This window comes from Chiloscyllium plagiosum, unplaced genomic scaffold, assembly GCF_037043375.1.
Source record: "Chiloscyllium plagiosum isolate Xiang-an unplaced genomic scaffold, Cpla_swu_hap1 HiC_scaffold_42, whole genome shotgun sequence".
NCBI classification, from domain to species: Eukaryota; Metazoa; Chordata; class Chondrichthyes; order Orectolobiformes; family Hemiscylliidae; genus Chiloscyllium; species Chiloscyllium plagiosum.
The window spans coordinates 8,280,879-8,301,099 of NW_028270180.1; the positions used below are offsets into that span (position 1 = coordinate 8,280,879).

The 20,221-nt window shown below is 44.2% G+C and overlaps 1 protein-coding gene across 2 annotated transcripts in view; it reads left to right on the top strand.

Moving 5' to 3' along the window:
• ccdc33 (coiled-coil domain containing 33) overlaps nt 1–20,221 on the top strand; it is a 275,655-nt gene that overhangs the window by 971 nt on the left and 254,463 nt on the right. For both annotated transcript variants that reach the window (XM_087981982.1, XM_043680294.2), the window contains exons 3-4: nt 2,166–2,611; nt 5,712–5,879. In XM_087981982.1, the coding sequence (XP_087838108.1) occupies nt 2,166–2,611; nt 5,712–5,879 (614 nt within the window). The remainder of the gene's footprint in view (nt 1–2,165; nt 2,612–5,711; nt 5,880–20,221) is intronic.

Genomic DNA, 20,221 nt, shown 5'->3' on the forward strand with positions numbered 1-20,221 from the left:
AGGCAGGAAAGTAGAGTTGGGATGATGAGATCAGCCACAATCTCATTGAAAGGGAGAGCAGACTCTGTGGACTGAATGGCCAATTTCTGCTCCTGTAACTTATGACACACAATAAAAATTCAAAGAATGCAGTTCTTTTGTTCAAGGGACATGTGCTGGGCCAGTAATTGCCCATTGTAGACAACAATGTGATGAAAGTTCATGGTGCTCAGATTGCTTTCTCAAATACTGAGGGGCCCATCCACAGTTTTCAGGGCTTGCCTTTTCTACCTTGCACCCACTGGAAACCTGAGCTCATTCCAAACTCTATTATCCATAACCCAAACTCGCAACAAGTTCCAATTGCCCACTGTTCCTGTGTTCACAAACTGACTTTGTTACCCTGTTAAAAAATGCTTCCATTGAAAATCCCTATTCTTATCCTCAAATCCCCCCTTCACCTCACCCTTCCCTAACTTTGTAACCTCCTCCAGCCCTACAAACATTTGAGGTCTGCACACCCCTGACTCTGGCCTTTGGGTGTCTTCGATTTTAACACTCCTCCAGTGGTGACTACTGTTAGTTGCCTGAGCTCTAAGTTTAGTTTTAGATTTAGACTTTATTACCATATGTACTCAAGTACAGGAGTACAGTGAAAAGTGTACAATGTTTGCCACACATGGCACCATCTTAGGTACAAGTACCTAGGTACAAAAAGTTATGAAAGAAATAAAGAAGAAAGCTAAAAGTTAAACATTACAGTCCTTCCTAGAATTGAGTGGAAAAGTAAAGAAATAAAGCTAAAAGTTTAATCATGACTGTCTTTCTTAAGTGCTATGCTATACTGGGACTGCACTTCCTACACGGGCTCTATCTCTACTGCTTTGGCACACTGGCTCCATCTCCCCTGCTCTCGACACTGTGGCAGATGTTGGGGGGAGCCTCCATCCCCATGTAAGGCTCACTCCTGGGATCTCAGACTGCCAAGGCCCTGATCCAGGCACGGTCTGCGAATACCTTCCTTATACCACTTGGTTTTTTTTACCTCACTCTCCTCCTTTAAGTCCTTCTTTAAAACTGCGTCCCTTATCGCTTTTGTAATGTCGAATGAGTGTCAGCTCAACTTCTGTCGGATAATGTTTCTTTGAAGCCCCTCGGGCTGTTTTACTATATTATAGATGCTATATCAATCCCAGTCATTGTTGTTCTTACTGCACTATATATATGAAATAAATTTAGAACTCCAATCCACTGCTTGGCCTTCCATTTGAAAACCTCTTCCTAATTTCTTTCCATTGACTTCAGCTGGAGAAGCCTTGAACAACCAGTCTGAGCAATGTCGTGGTAAACCTTTAAATGGGCAAGGCTGTATTTTCTGTATAATTGACTGGGGCTGATATGATGCCATGATATGTACCATGTGATTCAGACTGTCTTTGTTTGCGAGGGAGGAGCTACACAGGTTAGACATAGTTCACCAGCATTGTAAAATCTGCCACCAACGTCTCAATTCTTTAATAATGAATCTATGTATTTGTGTGTCACTTGGCTCCTTATGCCTCATTGGTGCTTTGATGTTTATTTGCTCATTAGTGCAAAGAGAAGGCAGGAGAAAACACATGTACACTATTGGTCATGTCACAGTCTCCCAAGATAATCAATATTCAGTCGTTGGATGCTATGCAGCTTGTGAAGGTTCCTGCATTAAGATGTTTCAGCACAATACCGATTCCTTATGTGGTTCAGTGAGTGGTTCAGTGAGTTACACCCTTGTCTCTGGTGCTAGGTTTAAACTCCACTTGAAAGACCTGAATGTAAAATCCAGCCTGCCACCCTAACAAAACACTGAGTGACTGCAGTGTTGTTGGAGGTGCTGTCTTTCAGATGAGACAGGAAGCTGAGGTCCTGTCCATCTTGGCTGAATGTGAGAGACCCATTGGTACTATCTGGAGAATAGGATGAGAGTTCACATCAATATCTGGGCCAATATTTATCCTAAAACCAGCACCCAAGACAGATGATCTTATTTATTTCAGCATTGTTAAAGGGAGCTTGCTGTATGTAAATTGACTGCCCAAGTTTCCAACTGTAATCATAACTTTAATTAATTGTGCAGTACTTTCAGAGAATCTAAGCTCGGGGAAAGTGCGGCGAAGAAAAATGCAAAACCTTTCTTTGTTTTACAGGTTACTGTCAAAATGATAAGAACCATGATGTACGGTTACGTATTGAAGCCTTTCGAGTAATTGGCACTTCCCTGAACAGTGGAACGAAGGAAGGGGAGGCCTTTTTTGCCATCTATCCTCGCACCAACGCCCCCAGGATAAACATCTTTGCGAAGGAAAACGAAGACTTCTACTGTTACAGCATTATCCTGGCCCTGTTGCGTGTCCAGGATGACGAGCTCACGATGCATTGTGGGAGGATGGCCTGTAACGTGTCATTTCATGAGGTGCGGCACCCGAAGGACGTGGTGTCCCGGACTGACTCCTCGATTCTGCCGAGCAAGGCCGGAGGGTCGCCTGACCTCTCTGCTCCAGGCTCATGCCCAGTGCCAGAGCCGGACATACCTTTAACAGCCTCACCACAACAACGGGCGCCCACTCCAGCATCGCCTTCACCAATCCCTCAGGTAAAGAGCTGAACATATCAATGGCGTTTCCATTTGATTGATGTGAGATGTGTCTCCAGTTGGAAGAAGGATTGTGAATCTAGGTTGTCGAAGTAGCAATGTGAGATATAGACATATGAGTAGGCCTTTCAGCCTTTCCAACCCGTACTACTGTTGTTCATTTCAACCATGGCTGATCTATACTTTAACCCTTAAGAACCAAGCCTCAAAAAACTCTATTCATGACTGACCACACAGCATTCATGGAGAGAGAGAAAGCTAACATTTCGAGTTTAGATGACTCTTCATCAGAGTTGATACAAAATGTGAAGGGGGCAGCATTAATGCAGAGGTGGGGAGATGGAGTGCTGGGGAGAAAGGGGAATGATAGAGCAGATTCAATGATCGGAATGTGAGAATGGCAGGACAATGGTGTATCTAACTTGCTGACTGGAAAGAACAGACTATCCCACTGGAATGGGGGAAAGGGAGAGGACATGGTGACAGAGAATGTAACAAAAAATGCTGAAAGAAACCCAACACTCTATTCATCCGGGTTTTGAAATTTTGAGTCGATTCTTGGTCTATCAGGAGGGTTTTGGGAGAGAATTTTAGATTTCCACTATTCTTGTGTGAAGATTGTTTGAAAGCCCACTCTTTTCCTAACATCTGCCAGAAGGTGGTAACCATGTTGAAAAAATGTCATTGATATTGGCAGGACTTCATCTTCTGAGAAACACACCATCCTGACCTGGGTTGACCTACCTGTGATTCCAATGACAAGTTATGATTAACTCTTTACCATCCTTTGAACTCAGGAGCAGGAGTAGGCCATCTGGCCCCTCCAGCCTGCTCCGCCATTCAATAAGATCATGGCTAATCTTTTCATGGACTCAGCTGAAAATGTGTTGCTGGAAAAGCGCAGCAGGTCAGGCAGCATCCAAGGAACAGGAGAATCGACGTTTCGGGCATAAGCCCTTCTTATCATTCCTGAAGAAAGGCTTATGCCCGAAACGTCGATTCTCCTGTTCCTTGAATGCTGCCTGACCTGCTGCGCTTTTCCAGCAACACATTTTCAGCTCTGATCTCCAGCATCTGCAGCCCTCACTTTTTCCTCTTTTCATGGACTCAGCTCCACTCACCCGCCCGCTCACCATAACCCTTAATTCATTTACTGGTTCAAAACTATATCTATCTTTGCCTTAAAAACATTCAACGAGGAAGCCTCAACTGCTTCACTGGGCAGGGAGTTCCACAGATTCACAACCCTTTGGGTGAAGACGTTCCTCCTCAATTCAGTCCCAAAGCTGCTCCCCGTTATTTTGAGGCTATGCCCCCTAGTTCTGGTTTCACCCACCAATGGGAACAACTTCCCTGCTTCTATCTTATCTCTTTCCTTCCTAGTTTTATATATTTCTATAAGACCCACCCTCCACCCCCCCGCATTCTTCTAAATTGCAATGGGTATAGTCCCAATCTACTCAATCTCTCCTCATAAGCCAACCCTCTCAACTCCAGAGTCAACCTAGTGAACTTCCTTTGTACCCCTCTAGTGCCAGTACATCCTTTCTCAAGTAAAGAGACCATAACTGCACACAGTACTCCAGGTGTGGCTTCACTAACACTCTATACAGCTGCAACATAACCTCCCCGTTTTTAAACTCCATCCCTTTAGCAATGAAGGACAATATTCCATTTGACTTCTTAATTACCTGCTGCACCTGCAAACCAACATTTTGTGTTGACACTTGTTGGTATTAAACCTCCACTGATGGTTTTGAGTTGTTTTCATCTTAGGATCTTCTTGATCATCACAAAGGACCAGGCTTGGCCACACATTGGCTTAGCTTCTGCCTAACACTTGTGTGTAATATTTATAAATACCAGAAGACAATTGTACGATTTTAGCTTCAGCAGTTACAGATACCAGCTGAGTGTTCATAAATAATTTTAAGGATGACGAATATGCCTATTAAGAAACAAGGCTTCAAATAGCCAAATGCAGCTTGTTTTACATTTATTTATTCATGGGATGTGGGTGTTGCTGACAAGGCTAGCATTTGATACCCATCCCTAATTGTTCTGGAACTGAATGGCTTGCTGGACCATTTCAAGAGATTAAGAGGAAGCCACGTTGCTGTGGGTCTGGGTCACATGTAGGCCAGACTAGGTAAAGTTGGCAGATTTCCTTCACTAAAGGGCATTAGTAAACATGACAAGCTCTTTACCACCGTTCACAGAGTTTACATGATCATCATTAACCTGGCCTTTCCATAGAATCCCTGCAATACATGGGGAGGCAAGTCAGTCCTTTGAGTCTACACCAACCCTCTTTGATGATCATCTCACCCATCCCCCACCTCCCCCCAAAAAAACCCTACTCACGTTTCCCAGGGCTAACCCACCTAGCTTGCACTTCCTTGGATACTACACAGCAATTTCCCATGGTCGATCCACCTAACCTGCACATCTTTGCACTATGGAGGGAAACCAGACCACCCAGAGGAAACCCACGCATACACGGGGAGAATCTGTAAACTCCACACAGAGAGTCACCCGAGGCTGGAATTGAACTGGGCCCCTGGTGCTATGAGGTAGCAGTGCTAACCACTGAACCATCGTGCTGCCCTGATTTTTGTTGAATTCAAATTTCACAATCTCTCATGGTGAGATTCGAACCCAAGTCCCATGAACGTTAGCCTGTGGTTCTGTATTACTAGTCCAATGACATTACCACCAGACCACCACCTCCCTGCAGATGAGATGGTCACTGATATCAAAGGGACTGTTGGTACAGAGTGTTGTCTCAGTTGCTTACAATGGTAAGTTTCTGCTCTCTAGCCAGTGTTGGGGAATTCCTCGCCAAAACTTGCCAGGTCCGTCTTCTATCTGAAGGACCCTGACGAAAACTGCTCCCTGTCTCTTTCAATTGATATTTGTTCGTGGCATGAGGGCATCATTGGCTGAACCAATAGTTATTGCCCATCTCTAACGACCTGCCTTCATGAACCACTGCAGGCCATGGTGTACAGTTCACCCACAGAACTGGTGGGAAGGAAGGGCCAAGATTTTAACCATTTACTGTTTATAACATTCTTTTGTTCCAACATCTCACCCACAGGCTGGAACTGCAGAGGAAACCAATCAGGACCCTCCTGAAGAAAGTCCATCTCCTAGTCTAGCAGAGGAGTGCACTAGCCATCAACGGTTGCCAAGCGATTCCAGCTTCCATCTTTCATCACCTGCAGGTACTCCTGTGAGGATGCCCGAAGGACCTCCTTACACACACGTGAGTCGCCATGGAGATTCTCAAGGGTCTGGCAGTTCAAGGGGGTGATCTAACGGAAGTATTTGAGATTTGAATGGATTTAAAAGGGTTTTTGGGCAAGTGATTTGCTCATCTGCAAGAAATCAAGAAGGAAGAGACGCAGTTTAGAAATCAGTCGTTCACGGTGACGTCGAGAAATGCTTTTTCATATGAGAGGTAGTGGAAATCTGGAAGTTTTTCCTCTAACAGGCTGGGGATATTAAGTGTTGCATGGACCTTTCCTGGATCAGATGGGGTAGTTTATTTTTGTTGCTTCGGGGGGCTTCTCACTTGAGGGAAACATAAGGTCATCCAGAATTCTGCTGCACAGTGAGTCCTGTCCCTCCCATCGGCCCCGGTGTTCGCTGACCCCCAGCTGGCTTCTTGCCCATCTAACACCTTGATTTTAAAATTCTCCTGCTTTTTTTTATTGAGATGCTGGCATCACAGGCAAAGCTAACCTTTGATGCCCATTGCGAATTAAACTGAGTGGCTTGCTCAGGCAAAGGCATTTAAGAGACAACCATGTTGCTGTGGATTTGGAGCCACATGTAGGTCAGACCAGGTGAGGATGGCAGATTTCCTTCCCTGAAGGGAAATAGATGATTGTTTATAACAATTGACAATAATTTCTTGGTCATCCGTGGATTTGATTCTAGATTTTAACTTTTAACAATTGAATTTAAATTCTATAATTGGCTATGCTGGGATGTTAACCTACATCGCCAGTCATTATCCTGGAGTTCTATATTGCTAGCCCAGTTACCAACACACCATTGCCTTTTCATTTTGATGGGTTCTGTTGCAGCAGGCTTCTGTCACACACAGCTTGCAGTCCCAGCAGCGGCCACTGATCCCAGTGGCGATGTTGAGACTGGAGAGCAGCCGGCCATTTGATTTGGGTGGGGGTTGGGGATGAGGTGGGGGCAGCTCTCACAGGCAGGACCTCTCCCACGAGGCTGTGCTGGGCTGTACATTGGGATGTAGGGAGGACCAGCTAAATGGAGGGGGCTCACCTTGGATTTTCCACCGGGTGGTTGGGGCACTGCACCCAATGTAAAACTCAGGCTTTGAAGTTCAGGCCCCATTATTATTGAAAGGGCGTTGAGGGAGTGAAGCATGTGCAGCTGAGGGAATAGTATAGAAACATTGCATTGGGAGTTAGTCTGACCATATGGGTGCTGATAGGATAAGGTGAAGGTGAGTGGAATAAAACTCAAGAGAAACATAAACATGGACTTGCCAAATTTTTGTTTGATGGCTACTTGTTTTGTTCAATCATGGGATATGGACATTGTCCATATTTATTGACTATTTATCCCTAATTGGTCAGATGTTTTTTCCACATATGGAGTCAGCTATTACAAGGGGGCATAGCTTTAAATTAAGGGGTGGTAGGTATAGGACAGATGTTAGGGGTAGGTTCTTTACTCAGCGAGTCGTGAGTTCATGGAATGCCCTGCCAGTAGCAGTGGTGGACTCTCCCTCTTTATGGGCATTTAAGGGGGCATTGGACAGGCATATGGAGGATAGTGGGCTAGTATAGGTTAGGTGGGCTTGGATCGGCGCAACATCGAGGGCCGAAGGGCCTGTACTGCGCTGTATTCTTCTATGTTCTATGTTCTAATTAACTTAGGATATCTGGTCAGCATGGATGAGTTGGATCGAAAGGTCTGTTTCTATGCTGTACAACTCTATGAGAAAGAGTCAACCATCTGGCCCCTTCCAGCCTGCTCCATCATTCAATAAGATCATGGTTGATCTTTTCATGGACTCAGCTCCACTCACCATAACCCTTAATTCATTTACTGTTTCAAAACTCTATCTATCTTTGCCTGAAAAACATTCAACGAGGTAGCCTCAACTGCTTCACTGGGCAGGGAATTCCATAAATTCAGAACCCTTTGGGTGAACAAGTTCCTCCTCAACTCAGTCCGAAATCTGTTCCCCCTTATTTTGAGGCTATGGCCCCAAGTTCGAGTTTTGCCCGCCAGTGGAAACAACTTCCCTGCTTCTATCTTATCTGGTCCCTTCCTAATTTAGTGTGTTTCTATAAGATCTCCCTGCTGAAGTCATGTGTAGGTCAAACCAGAGTTTTCTTCTCTAGAGAATAATGAACCAAATGAGTTCTTTACCTGACAAACAACAACAGTTCCATTAGACTCTTAATTCCAGAATTTTTATTGAATTCCAATTCCACCATCTGCCAAGGTGGGACTTGATTCCAGGTCCCCAGAGCATGACCTGGGTCTCTGGAATGGGTTTGGTGATTAGGCCATCCTATTGTAGTTACTGAGAAACTATCCTTCTCGATATGCAGTGTCAGGATCAGAGGGCATCTGGCAGCTGTGAGTATGGACTCCAGAGAGTCAGGGAAGAGGAGAAGGTGAGCAGAATGGAATCAACAAGGGCAAGAGCTGAACCTTTTCTGCCTAGCATTGAGAAAGGAGGAGCACAGTCAATGAGGAGGCAAAGGCAGATGGTGAAGGCCTCTGTTCATCTGTACAATGCTTTTCCCTTTTCAATTAAAAGATGTGGCCTTGAAATGTTGCCTTCACAGAAAAGGCATTTTGTAAAACCTCTGCCAAAGAAGAGGGAGCGCTTGTTACACGTTGAAGTAGATCAATCTCACCTCATTTACTGGCAAATTGTAATCAATGAACCTTGTGACAGTCACTTACAAAATAATTGGATTTATGGGTTAGTTTCCCTTCCCCCGCCCCAACCACGTCTGATTCTTTTCCTAATGGCAAGGCTAAAGTGCAATCTGGATTGTTCTCTGTTATTTTCATTATTTATTGCGAAGAATGTGCACGTCGCCGGGAGAACTAACATTTATTGTGTGTGGTTGCTGACAGTATTCAGACCTTGCACCACCCTGGCCCTCAGTGGCTGCAGGTTTTGCAGCGAAATATTAATTTTTTGCTGAGACCTGGTGTCAGTGCCTGAAATCGTTCCGAAATTCTTTATAGATCCACGCAGCCTGTTGATTGTGAACTTATTTCTGGAGGAACAGGAGTTAGAAGCATTCCGAAAGAGATTTAAATTTGTTTCCTCATGATTCCCAGTTTGATTAGCACCTCACTATATTTTGCAGAAAGCAATGTGTAGCAAGTGCCAGACAATCACCATCTCTGACAGGACAGAATCTGACTATCACCCTTGTGACATTCAACAGCATAGCAATTACTGAATCCCCTACAATTAACGTTGACTAGGTTACCATTGACCAGAAACTGAAGTGGACAAATCATTTCAATTCTCTGGCTACAAGAACAAGTCAGAGGCTAGGAATCCTGCAATGAGTACTTCATCTCCTGACTCCTTAAAACCTGTCCTCTATCTACAAAGCTCAAGTTCAGGAGTGTGATGGAATACTCCCCACTTGGCCGGACCAGTGCAGCTCCAACAACACTCAAGAAGCTTGACACCATGCGGGACAAAACAGCCCACTTGATTGGCATCATGTCTACAAGCATTCAGTTCCTCCATCTCTGACGCTCTGTAGTTGCAGTGTGTACTATCTACAAAATGCACTGCAGAAATTCATCAAGAATCCTCAGAAAACACCTTCCAAACCCATGACCAGTGTTAGAAGCACAAGGGCAACAGATACATGGGAACACCACCCCCTGCAATTTCCCCTCCGAGCCACTCACCATCCTGACTTGGAAGTATATCGGTATTCCTTCAGTGTCACTGGGTCAAAATCCTAGAACTCCCTCTGTAACAGCATTGTGGATGTACCTACAGCATGTGAAGTGCAGCAGTTCAAGAAAGCAGCTCACCATCACCTTCTCAAAGGGCAATCAGAGACAGGCAATAACTGCTGACCCAGCCAGCAATGCCCACATCCTGTGAGTGAATAAAAACAATCTTGAATTTCTATAGCATCTTTGATGAATTCAGTACAACCCAAAGTGCTTTACAGCCAACAAAGTATTTTCTGAAATGGGTCACTGTTGAAATGCAGGACATTGTGAGGTTGCAATAAATGTGAAGTCTTGCCTTTCAATGCAGCACAGGCAATGTTGGTGGACATGATAACGTTACTGGACTAGCAATCCTTGGAGTTATGTGTGTTCAATTCCCACTGTAGCAGCTAAAAAAACTCAATTAACTAATAAGAAAAGCTCTGCATCTGAAAGCTAACCTCAACAATGGGCAATTGAACTGTCAACTGTCACAGAAACCTATCTGGTTTGTTAATGTCCTCTAGGGGAGGAAGTCTGCCATTGTTACCAGAGCTTAGATCATAGTGGTGCTGGAAAAGCACAGCAGGTCAGGCAGCATCCGAGGAGCAGGAAAATCGACGTTTCGGGCAAAAGCCCTTCATCGGGAATGGCTGATGAAGGGCTTTTGCCCAAAACGTTGATTTTGCTGCTCCTCGGATGCTGCCTGACCTGCTGTGCTTTTCCAGTACCACTCTGATCTAAACTCTGGTTTCCAGCATCTGCAGTCCTCACTTTTGCCATTGTAACCAGGTCTAGCCTTGTTGGCAAGACCAGCTTTTAATGCTCACCCCTCATTGCCCCTTGAACAGAGTGCCTTGCTCTCCCTAATTACAGAGAATGATCTGGAGTCTCATCCAGGTCAGGCCGGGTAAGGGTTGTAGATTTCCTTCCCTGAGGGCCATGTGTGCCGCCTGACTTGCCATGCTTTTCCAGTGCCACACTTTTCAACTGCCATTGGTGACCCAGATGAGTTGTTATAACATTGGATGGTAGTTGCATTGTCATTATTGCTGGGCATCGCTTTATATTCCAATGTTATTTATTGATTTCAAATACCACCTAACAGGGTATGAACCCATTTCTCCAAATTGGTATTCTTAGTCAGGGGGTGACTAATCTAGGTGATATCACTGTCATGCCACAGTCTCCTCAAATTCGATGATTAAAAATAAATTTGAAAGCCACTCTCAGTATTGATAACCATGAGAACTCTAATCGATTGTTGTGAAAACCTAATGCTCTTTAAGGAAGGAAATTTGCCATCCTTGAGTGGCCTGGTTTACATGTAACTCCAGACCCACAGGTGACCTTTAACCACCCTCTGAAAGGCATAGCAAGCTACTCCATTCAAGGCCAATTCGGGATAGATTACAAATGCTGGCCTGGCCAGTGACGCCCAAACCCTGTGAAAGAGTAAGGAAAAGAAATTTCGCAAATGACCCAGAGGAGAAATGCAGAGACCTTTTGACACTGTGGGGTATGATGTGCTGCCTGAAAAGTTAGTGGAACCGGATACAATGGCAAATGGATGAATGTTTGTGAAGGAAACTTGCAGGAAACTGGCGAAAGATGATTAGGACAGATTGGAGAGCTCTTTTGATTTGATTTGATTTGATTTATTGTTATCAGATGTACCTAAGTACAGTGAAAAGTTTGGTGTTGTGAGCAATATGGTCAGATCATAACAAACAAGGACACAAGATGCTTAGACAGAGCGTGGCATACAAGGTTATGACTGCACAGGAGATACACAAAAGCAAGGTCAACATTAGATTGAATTAGAGAGGTCCATTCAGTAGTCTAACAACAGGAGAGAAGAAGCTTTTCTTGAACCTGTTGGTGCATGTGTTCAAGCTTCTGTAGCTTCTGCTTGGCAAATGTTTAATGGGTTGAATGGCCTCCTACTTTGCTGTGGGACTCAACAATTCCCACATCGTATGTGCTTAATGCGGGAGGGTAGGTTAGTGTTTCTGATCAATGACTTTTCAAGCTTTTTTTTAATGCAGTGTATGCAGCGACAAAGGAGGTGGGAGATAATAGTCCATTTTTCACTGGAGAGTAAACGACGCTGCTGTTACGTGTATGGGAAGTTTAAAGCTATAAACTCAAAGGTTCAGAGGCTCTTTATAAGTCACTAATGCTCTACCCTCTTGGTTTTATGATCTTGTACAAAATACCTTTTAACGCCTGCCTATTATCTCTAATTATCTGTATGATTAAGCCGTGTGACAGCTGAAATGTTAAAAGGTTGTTTCGATTTACATTCAGAGAAGACACCAAAACAGTAGTTAACTGCTGCAGCTATGGAAACAATGAGCTGTGAGTGTTTGCCGCATAATTGACTTGTAGCGCTAGCACATTGAGAGACAGGAGGGAGGGAGAATTATAAAAATAGTTTATGAAAGGGAAAAAGTATCACTGCCTGCTGTGATCGGATTAATCTCTCTGCTAGAGAAAAAAAGTTTGCATTTCCATCGCATCTTTTATGACTTGAGGACATCCTGAAGCATTTTACAGCCAATGGACTGTCCTTGAAGTGTAAAGGTCATTTTGCCATAGTCCCAGACGTCTGCTGTCTCATTAGAGAGTAGACAGGCCAGAGAACTCCTTCAAAGTGGGCATCCTTTGAAGAGACTTCACAGTGAAATAAACCTAGTCAGAGACAAAAAAAACCTGCAGGTGCTGGAATCCCAGGTGGAATCTACTTTGGATTCCAGCTTTTAGTGTTCTGGTCTCTCATTAGAGAGAGCCGACTGGTAGTTTAACGAGAGGCAAGGAGAGAAGTTGAGAAGGCAAGGCCTTCATGGTAATCTCAGCCTGACACAGGAATCGAACCCATGCTGTTGATGTCACTCTGTATTTACAAACCAGCCCAACTGAGCTTACTGACCCCAGTATGTGTCATAATATTAGATTACTTACAGTATGGAAATAGGTCCTTCAGCCCAACAAGTCCACACTGACCTGCCGAAGCGCAACCCACCCAGACCCATTCCCTACATTTACCCCTGCACCTAACACTACGGGCAGTTTAGCATGGCCAATTCACCCTAACCTGCACATTTTTGGACTGTGGGAGGAAACTGGAGCACCCGGAGGAAACCCACGCAGATACGGGGAGAATGTGCAAACTCTACACAGTCAGTCACCTGAGGCGGGAATTGAACCCGGGCCTCTGGTGCTGTGAGGCAGCAGTGCTAACCACTGTACCACCGTGCCGCCCACAAATATCAGAAATGCAGCAACCAATTTCTGTGTTGTGCTTACGTACTGTTGTGAAAAGAGAACTGCTTTAAGTGATGGTGTTGATGGTCCCTTTCAATTCTTTGAAAGGGGATTTCTGGTAAATTATCTAGCTTTCTATAAATAATATTTGACCAGGTTGCCTGGTAGATCAACAGTAGAATAGCAGTGACAACTAGAAGTTAATTATGGGAGTGAGTAGATTGTGAGGGTAGCAAAAAAAGTTTAAGTTTTGCTTTTCAGTTTTTGAACAAACTTAGTTGAGGAAATATCTCTTGCAAAATGATTCAATTGACATCTGGTGTGTTGGCAAAAAAAAGAGTTTAAAACTCTTCTTAACCGAAGAATTCCTAACAGTGCAGAAGGTTGAGGAAATCTCACCTTTAAAACAGTCCTCAGATTGAATGGTTAAACTTTCCAATTTCTGACAAATGTCTGACTTGAATTACATGCTAAATCAAGTAGGTGTGGAAAGAAATCTGATTTCAGAAGTTTGGTTTAGGTCATAGAATCCCTACAGTTTGTTAAACAGGCCATTCGTTCCATCAAGTTCACACTGACCCTTTGAAGAGCATCCCACCCCCCCACCCCCATCCTCCATTCCCCACAGCTAATCCATCTCGCCTGCATACCCCTGAGCACTACGGGCAATTTAGCATGGCCAATCCATCTAACCTTGGGAGGAACCCAGAGCATCTGGTGGAAACCCGCGCAGACATGGGGAGAATGTGCAAAATCTGCACAGACAGTTGCCTGAGGCTGGAATGTGAACCCAGGTCCCTAGCGGTGAGGTAACAGTGCTAACCACTGTGCCACCCTATAAGTGACTGTTCATTGTACTTCTAATATTTTATCATAACTGACTATTAAGTTATTAATATTCAATATTTTTGATCCTGGTAAAAGTTCAAACTGTGACCCTCGTTGGTTTAATTCGAGTAAACTCTAAAGTTTCAGATTCTTCAAAAAACTAACAATGGCACTGGGGTCTACTGAGACTGTAATAAGAGCAGACTCCCATAGCGATGTGATAATTGACCAGAGAATCTGTTTTTGTGATCTTGATTAAGGTTTAAATATTGACCAGGACACCAGAGAGAACTCTCCAGCTGTCCTTCAAAATAGCACCAAGGTCTCTTTTACCTTCAGCTGGGAGGGAAGGTAGGGCCTTGGTTTACTGGCTCATCTGAAAGACAGCACCTCTGACAGTGCAGCATCTCCTTCAGCACTGCACTGGAGTGCCAGCACTAGGTAACATGTTTCAGTCTCTGTTGTGGCACTTGAAGCCACAACCTTGGGCAATGCATTTTATTTATGGATCAGCTCAAGGGTCAATGATCTGCTGGGAATAAGCTGAAATGTCCACAGCTGTCAGATTGGGACTGAGGAGTGTTATAATGAAGACGAACACTGATGTGCTCAGCTGTATGTGAAGATAAATGGGATCGTGGCTGTTTTCCTGGTCCCTTCGATACAGCTGATCTAATTCCTGATTACAGCTCAATGTAAACATTGACGATAACAGCTTGGCCTGGCAATGCAGCCTGTTTACTGGGGCTGTAAAGGAAGGAGAGACCAAGATATGAGCTGCTGTAGAATAACCAGTGACAGTCGGGTTTGCTGTTCAAACCACCAGGAGGAAACGAGAAGCACTGTCAGTGAATAATAACTGGGGATTCCGCAGCAGTCCCTCAGGCGTTTGGGGAAGGGGCAGGAGCTCCCACAGTCCAAAGATGTGCAAGTCAGCTGAATTGGCCATGCTAAATTGCCCATAGTGTTAGGTGCATTAGTCAGGGGTAAATGTAGGGGAATGGGTCTGGGTGGGTTGTTCTTCACAGGGTCGGTGTGGACTTGTTGGGTTAAAGCGCCTGTTTCCACACTGTAGGGAATCTAATCTAAGGGGGTGATGAATGCATTCAGTTCATGAAGGCTTTTGCTGTCCCTCAGTACACATAGGTTGGGAAGCCTGTGCTATAGCTTAAAACAAGGCGGTAAACATGAATGTAGTGAGGGGTAGGGACCAAAGTTCTGTTGAACTTTTCTATATTACGTGCCACCTGCCTGCTGCATTGCACAGTGTGTTGCAGATCGCCGTGTGTCCCTGTACTCTTGCAGTTTAGAGAAAACGTTGGTCGCGGTATCAGAGCCGGATTCAGAGCTTCTTCATATGGAAACAGCTGTAAGAAGCTTAAAAGCAAAGTGTTTGGACAATGAACCTAAACAGTGACATTTGACACATACAGTGTGTGAGAAACAAACCTCACTCAATTCAATAATTTCAGTCCGAGACAAGATCTGAATCAGTGGTGTCATTTATTTTACCCTTGCAAGAGGGTGCGATGTCCACTGTCTACAAGGCAGGGACACACACACACCCGAGTTCAACGAATACACGATATTTATGTAATTTGGTTCCTTTTTTTTAATCCCATTGTTCCTCCCCGTTTACATCTTCCACTTCTCTAAGACCAGCACCCATTACTCCTGTTTATCTCTTGCCTTAGCCGGCCTTATCTGTGACAAAATGCTTATTTCTGGCCTCACAAGGCCGTTTGACCACATCCTGCTGTGGCCCATTGTTAGGTATTATCTATCCCCTCCATCTGTGCTTTCCCCAACCATACTGATCCTTATGACCTTCTAATTGGGGTTTGTTCCTGTGTTTCTGTAAAAGTGGGAAACAGATGCTTATAACTACTGCTTGTGCAAGCATATCTGGCTTAACCTACATCCTCACAGCACCTTATCTATTTGTCTGTAACATCTACCATTGTTTTGCAGTCACGTTTCATTCTTGCATACAATTTTAGCTAATACAAAAACAATTATGTATTTCCTCCACATAGTTTGCATTCTAGTTGACTCAGCTCTTAGTTGAAACAATTACACACTGGTGTGAGTTCATTTACCTTGCAGAAGTAACACTACTTTACCTATATCCCACACAGTGGATAATTACAATAATAATAATTATATATCTATAACATTCTAATATCTAATTGTTTTCTCAATTATATTAATAATATGTTGAGGATCAATATATTGGCTAATAGAGTGGGGTCTCCCACCTCCCTCCATGGCTCAACCTGATTGCCTCTTTGGATTGACTCAAATCCTGTCTTATTTATTGACTGACTGATTTCTTGTTGTCACATGTACTGAGATGCAGTGAAAAGTATTATTTTGCATGCCTTACAGGCAGATTGTACCATACAACGTGCATCAGAGTAGCAGAACAGAGTGCAGAATACAGTGTTACAGCTGTAGAGAAGGTGCAGAGAGAGAATTCAACATTAACATTTGAGAGGTCTGTTCAAAAGTCTAATAACAGCAGAAAACAAGCTGTTCCTGAATCTGTTCGTACGTGTATTCAAACTTTTATATCTTTTGCTCGCCGGAGGAGGGTGGAAGAGAGTATAACCAGAGTGGAGGGGTGTTTGATTATGTTGGTTCTTTTCCTTGGCAGCGGGAAGTCTAGATGGAATCAGTGGGTCAGGAACTGGTTTGCGTGGTGGACTGGGCTGCGTTCACGATTCTCTGTAGCTTCTTGAGGTCTTGGCAAGAGCAGATGCCAAACCGAGCTGTGATGCTTCCAGATAAGATGCTTTCTATAGTGCACCTGTAACGGTTGGTAAGATTCTTTGTGGACATGCTGAAGTTCCTTCGCCTCCTGAGGAAGTAGAGACATTGTTGTTTTTTCTTGACTGTCATGTCAATGTGGGGTGGACCAGGACAGATTGTTGGTGATCAATGATCCCCTCCATGTACCTATATTGACCCAAGTTGTCCCTTGCCCCCAGCACGCCTCTGCCCCACCCCCCAATGCTCTGACAATTACGTTGCAGTCTCACTGTTTCGGAGCCCTATGACTGTGTAATAATGGAGTTTCACTACTCAGTATGATGAGCTTATTAGTGAATTTTCAGTTTGTGTGTCTATCTTGTATATTCTGACAGGCCTAAAACAGCTTGGAGGTTACATCTTCTGCAAGGCTTTTTTTTTTATTAACATTTGTCCCTCAATCAATAACACAAAATATAAGAGATTAGCTGCACAATCACAAGGCTGTTTGTGGAAGTCCGTGGAACACTAATTGGTTGCTGAACTTCCTACACTACAACAGGGTCAGCCAGTACTTTGTTGGCTGTAAAGCTTTTTGAAAGGTGCTACATAAATGCAAGTCTACCTTATTTAATAACAAGGATGTTGTCAGTGTTGTGACATGGAAAGTGCGACAGGATGATTGTGATATAGTGCAAAACTTATGTGTAAAAATTAGTCTTATAATCCCTTGTAGCATTCATTGTGTAAAAAATCATATCTAGATGTTAATTATCACTCAGCACAAAATCTTCCTAGCAAACAGGTCAGGCAGCATCCGAGGAGCAGGAAAATCGACATTTCAGGCAGGAGCCTTCATCAGGAATGCCCGAAACGTCGATTTTCCTGCTCCTCAGATGCTGTCTAACCTGCTGTGCTTTTCCAGCACCATTCTAATCTTGACTCTAACCTCTGCAGTCCTCATTTCGCCTACAAAATTTTCTTACTTCAGATGTTTGTTTATTTGGCATCTGGGATTGGCCTGGAAATGGAGGTGGTGGTGAGCTGCCTTTTACATTTTCTTTTTACATTACATTACATTACAGTGTGGAAACAGGCCCTTCGGCCCAACAAGTCCTCACCGACCCGCCGAAGCGCAACCCATCCATACCCCTATATTCACCCATTACCTAACACTACGGGCAATTTAACATGGTCAATTCACCTGACCTGCACATCTTTGGATTGTGGGAGGAAACCGGAGCACCCGGAGGAAACCCACGCAGACACGGGGAGAATGTGCAAACTCCACACAGTCAGTCACCTGAGGCGGGAATTGAACCTGGGTCTCAGGCGCTGTGAGGCAGCAGTGCTAACCACTGTGTCACCGTGCCTTCTTGAACCGCTGCAGTCTTTGTCAGGTTACCCCCCACCCCCCCCACCACACCCCTCCCCTGCCCCCCACACTGTTGTTAAAATGGCAGTGCGAGGTCAGTGATAGATGAGGGCTAGTTTATCTCAAAGTAACCCAACAGCTGAGCGACAAGGACCCTGGAGAGAACAGCCCCATCCCTTTTTCAAAGCAGTGGCCTGGAATTGGCTTCCATCCAGCTGAGTGGGCAGACAGGGTTACAGTTTCAAATTGCATCCCAAAGCCATGATGTGGAGGTGCCGGTGTTGGACTGGGGTGGACAAGGTCACAAGTCACACGATGCCAGGTTATAGTCCTACAGGTTTATTTGAAATCACAAGCTTTTGGAACACTGCTCCTTCGTCTGGTGAAGACGGAGGGACAGACTCCACCTGATGAAGGTGCAGTGCCCCGAAAGCTTGTGATTTCAAATAAACCTGTTGGACTGTAACCTGGTGCTGTGTGATTTCTGACCTCATCCCAAAGACAGTACTGCACACAATCCAACAGACCACTCAAGCGTCAACCTAAATTGTAAGCCTTCTGAACCTGTGACCTTTTCCCAGCGAACCGAGTTCTCATTGAGTCACAGAGGAAATCTTTCTTATATGATGTATGTAACCACTGTACAACATCTGTGTAATGTGCCGACACATTGCATTTTACAGAAGCTTGGAGTACAACGAATGATTTGTAGAGGATTGCAACATCAATGATGCTTACTCGATGCTTTCATTGCTATGTTGTTTTATGGGAGGCCTAAAGAGATTTGAAATGAATTAGATAAGCCTGCACTAAAATAACATCCAGAACAATGTGTAAACGCATTCAGCTTCACATATTATATCCTGTGCAGTAATTTTGGGGATAACATCTCCACAACGTAATGCTGCCACTAAAATATTTCACCATAGCATGAAATAGTTTGAAATATAATATAGATGTGTGTTATAGCTTGTGTGAACAACTGTAATAAAAAAACAATTTATCTCGGGCTATTTTATTCCAGGGACTGCATGTAATATTTATCCTTTAACAGTCTAAGTGATTGTGTTTCTGAATTAATGTGGATAGCATTCTGCTCAAGTGAAAGCCTAATTCATCAGTGTTGACAGTAACTAGACAGCAACAAACTGTAGGGCTATTTGCCGAGCTACTGCTCATAGGAGCAGCAAGGATTGTGCTTTTAGAGCCCATTGTATCGTCAGCTATCAAGGGGGATATCAGTGAAAGTTTGAGCATCTTGGCTGGCATTTGGAACAAAGCTGGCTTGAAGCCTTTCAACAATAGATTAGCATAGCGCCCAATTTTTGGTGTTTTTTTAAAACTCATTTGTGGGATTGAATTGAATTGCATTGAATTAAATTTATTGTCACGTGTACCGAGGCAAAGTGAAAAGCTCTGTCTCACGAGCAATACAGGCAGATTACAGAGTTAAGTAGCATAGATAAGTAACTAATGGGTAAATAGCAGCAAAAACAAAAACACAGGTGCAGGCGAACATTAAGAGTTTGTAAGTTTATTCAGTATTTTAATAACAGTAGGGTAGAAACTGTTTTGAAACTGGCTGGTGCGGGTTCAGGCTTCTGTACCTTCTTCCCCATGGGAGAGGTTGGAGAAAGACATTGCCAGAATGGGATGGATCTTTGAGAATGCTGGCGGCCTTTCCTTGACAGGGGGCCTGGTAGATGGAGTCTATAGATGGGAGGTTGGCCTTTGTGATTGTCCGGCCGAGTTCACCATTCTTTGTAACCAGCTACGATCTTGAATGGTATAGTTGCCATACAGAGTGGAAACAGGCCCTTCGGTAGGTAGTCATGCATCCAGACAGAATGATCTCGATGGCGCACCTATAAAAGTTGGCAAGGATATTTGCATCATGCCAAATATCCTCAGTTGCCTGAGGAAGACGAGACATTGTTGGGCCTTTGTAACCAATGCATCCACATGAAGAGTCTAAGAAAGCTTGTTGTGGGTGTTACTGGCTGGGCCAGCATTTAATGCCCGTCCCTAGTTGCCCTTGAGAAGGTGGTGGTGAGCTACCTTTTTGAACTATTGCAGTTCACCTGCTGTGGGTTGACCCACAATGCCCTTAGGGAGGGATTTCCAGGATCTTGACCCAGCGACCATGAAGGAACGGCGATATATTTCCAAATCAGGACAGTGACTGGCTTGGAGGGGAACTTGCAGCTGGTGGCATTCCTTCTTTCTGCTGCCTTTATTGTTACTGTTAATAATGTAGACCCAGGATGCACTGCAGACAGGGCAAAAAGGAGTGTACTTGAACTGAGAGGTTATAATGGTGCTGTCTGAGAATCTTTGGTGAATTTCATTGCTGTGGTTCTGGAGTCACATGTAGGCCAGACCAGATAAGGACAGCAGTTTCTTTCCCTGAA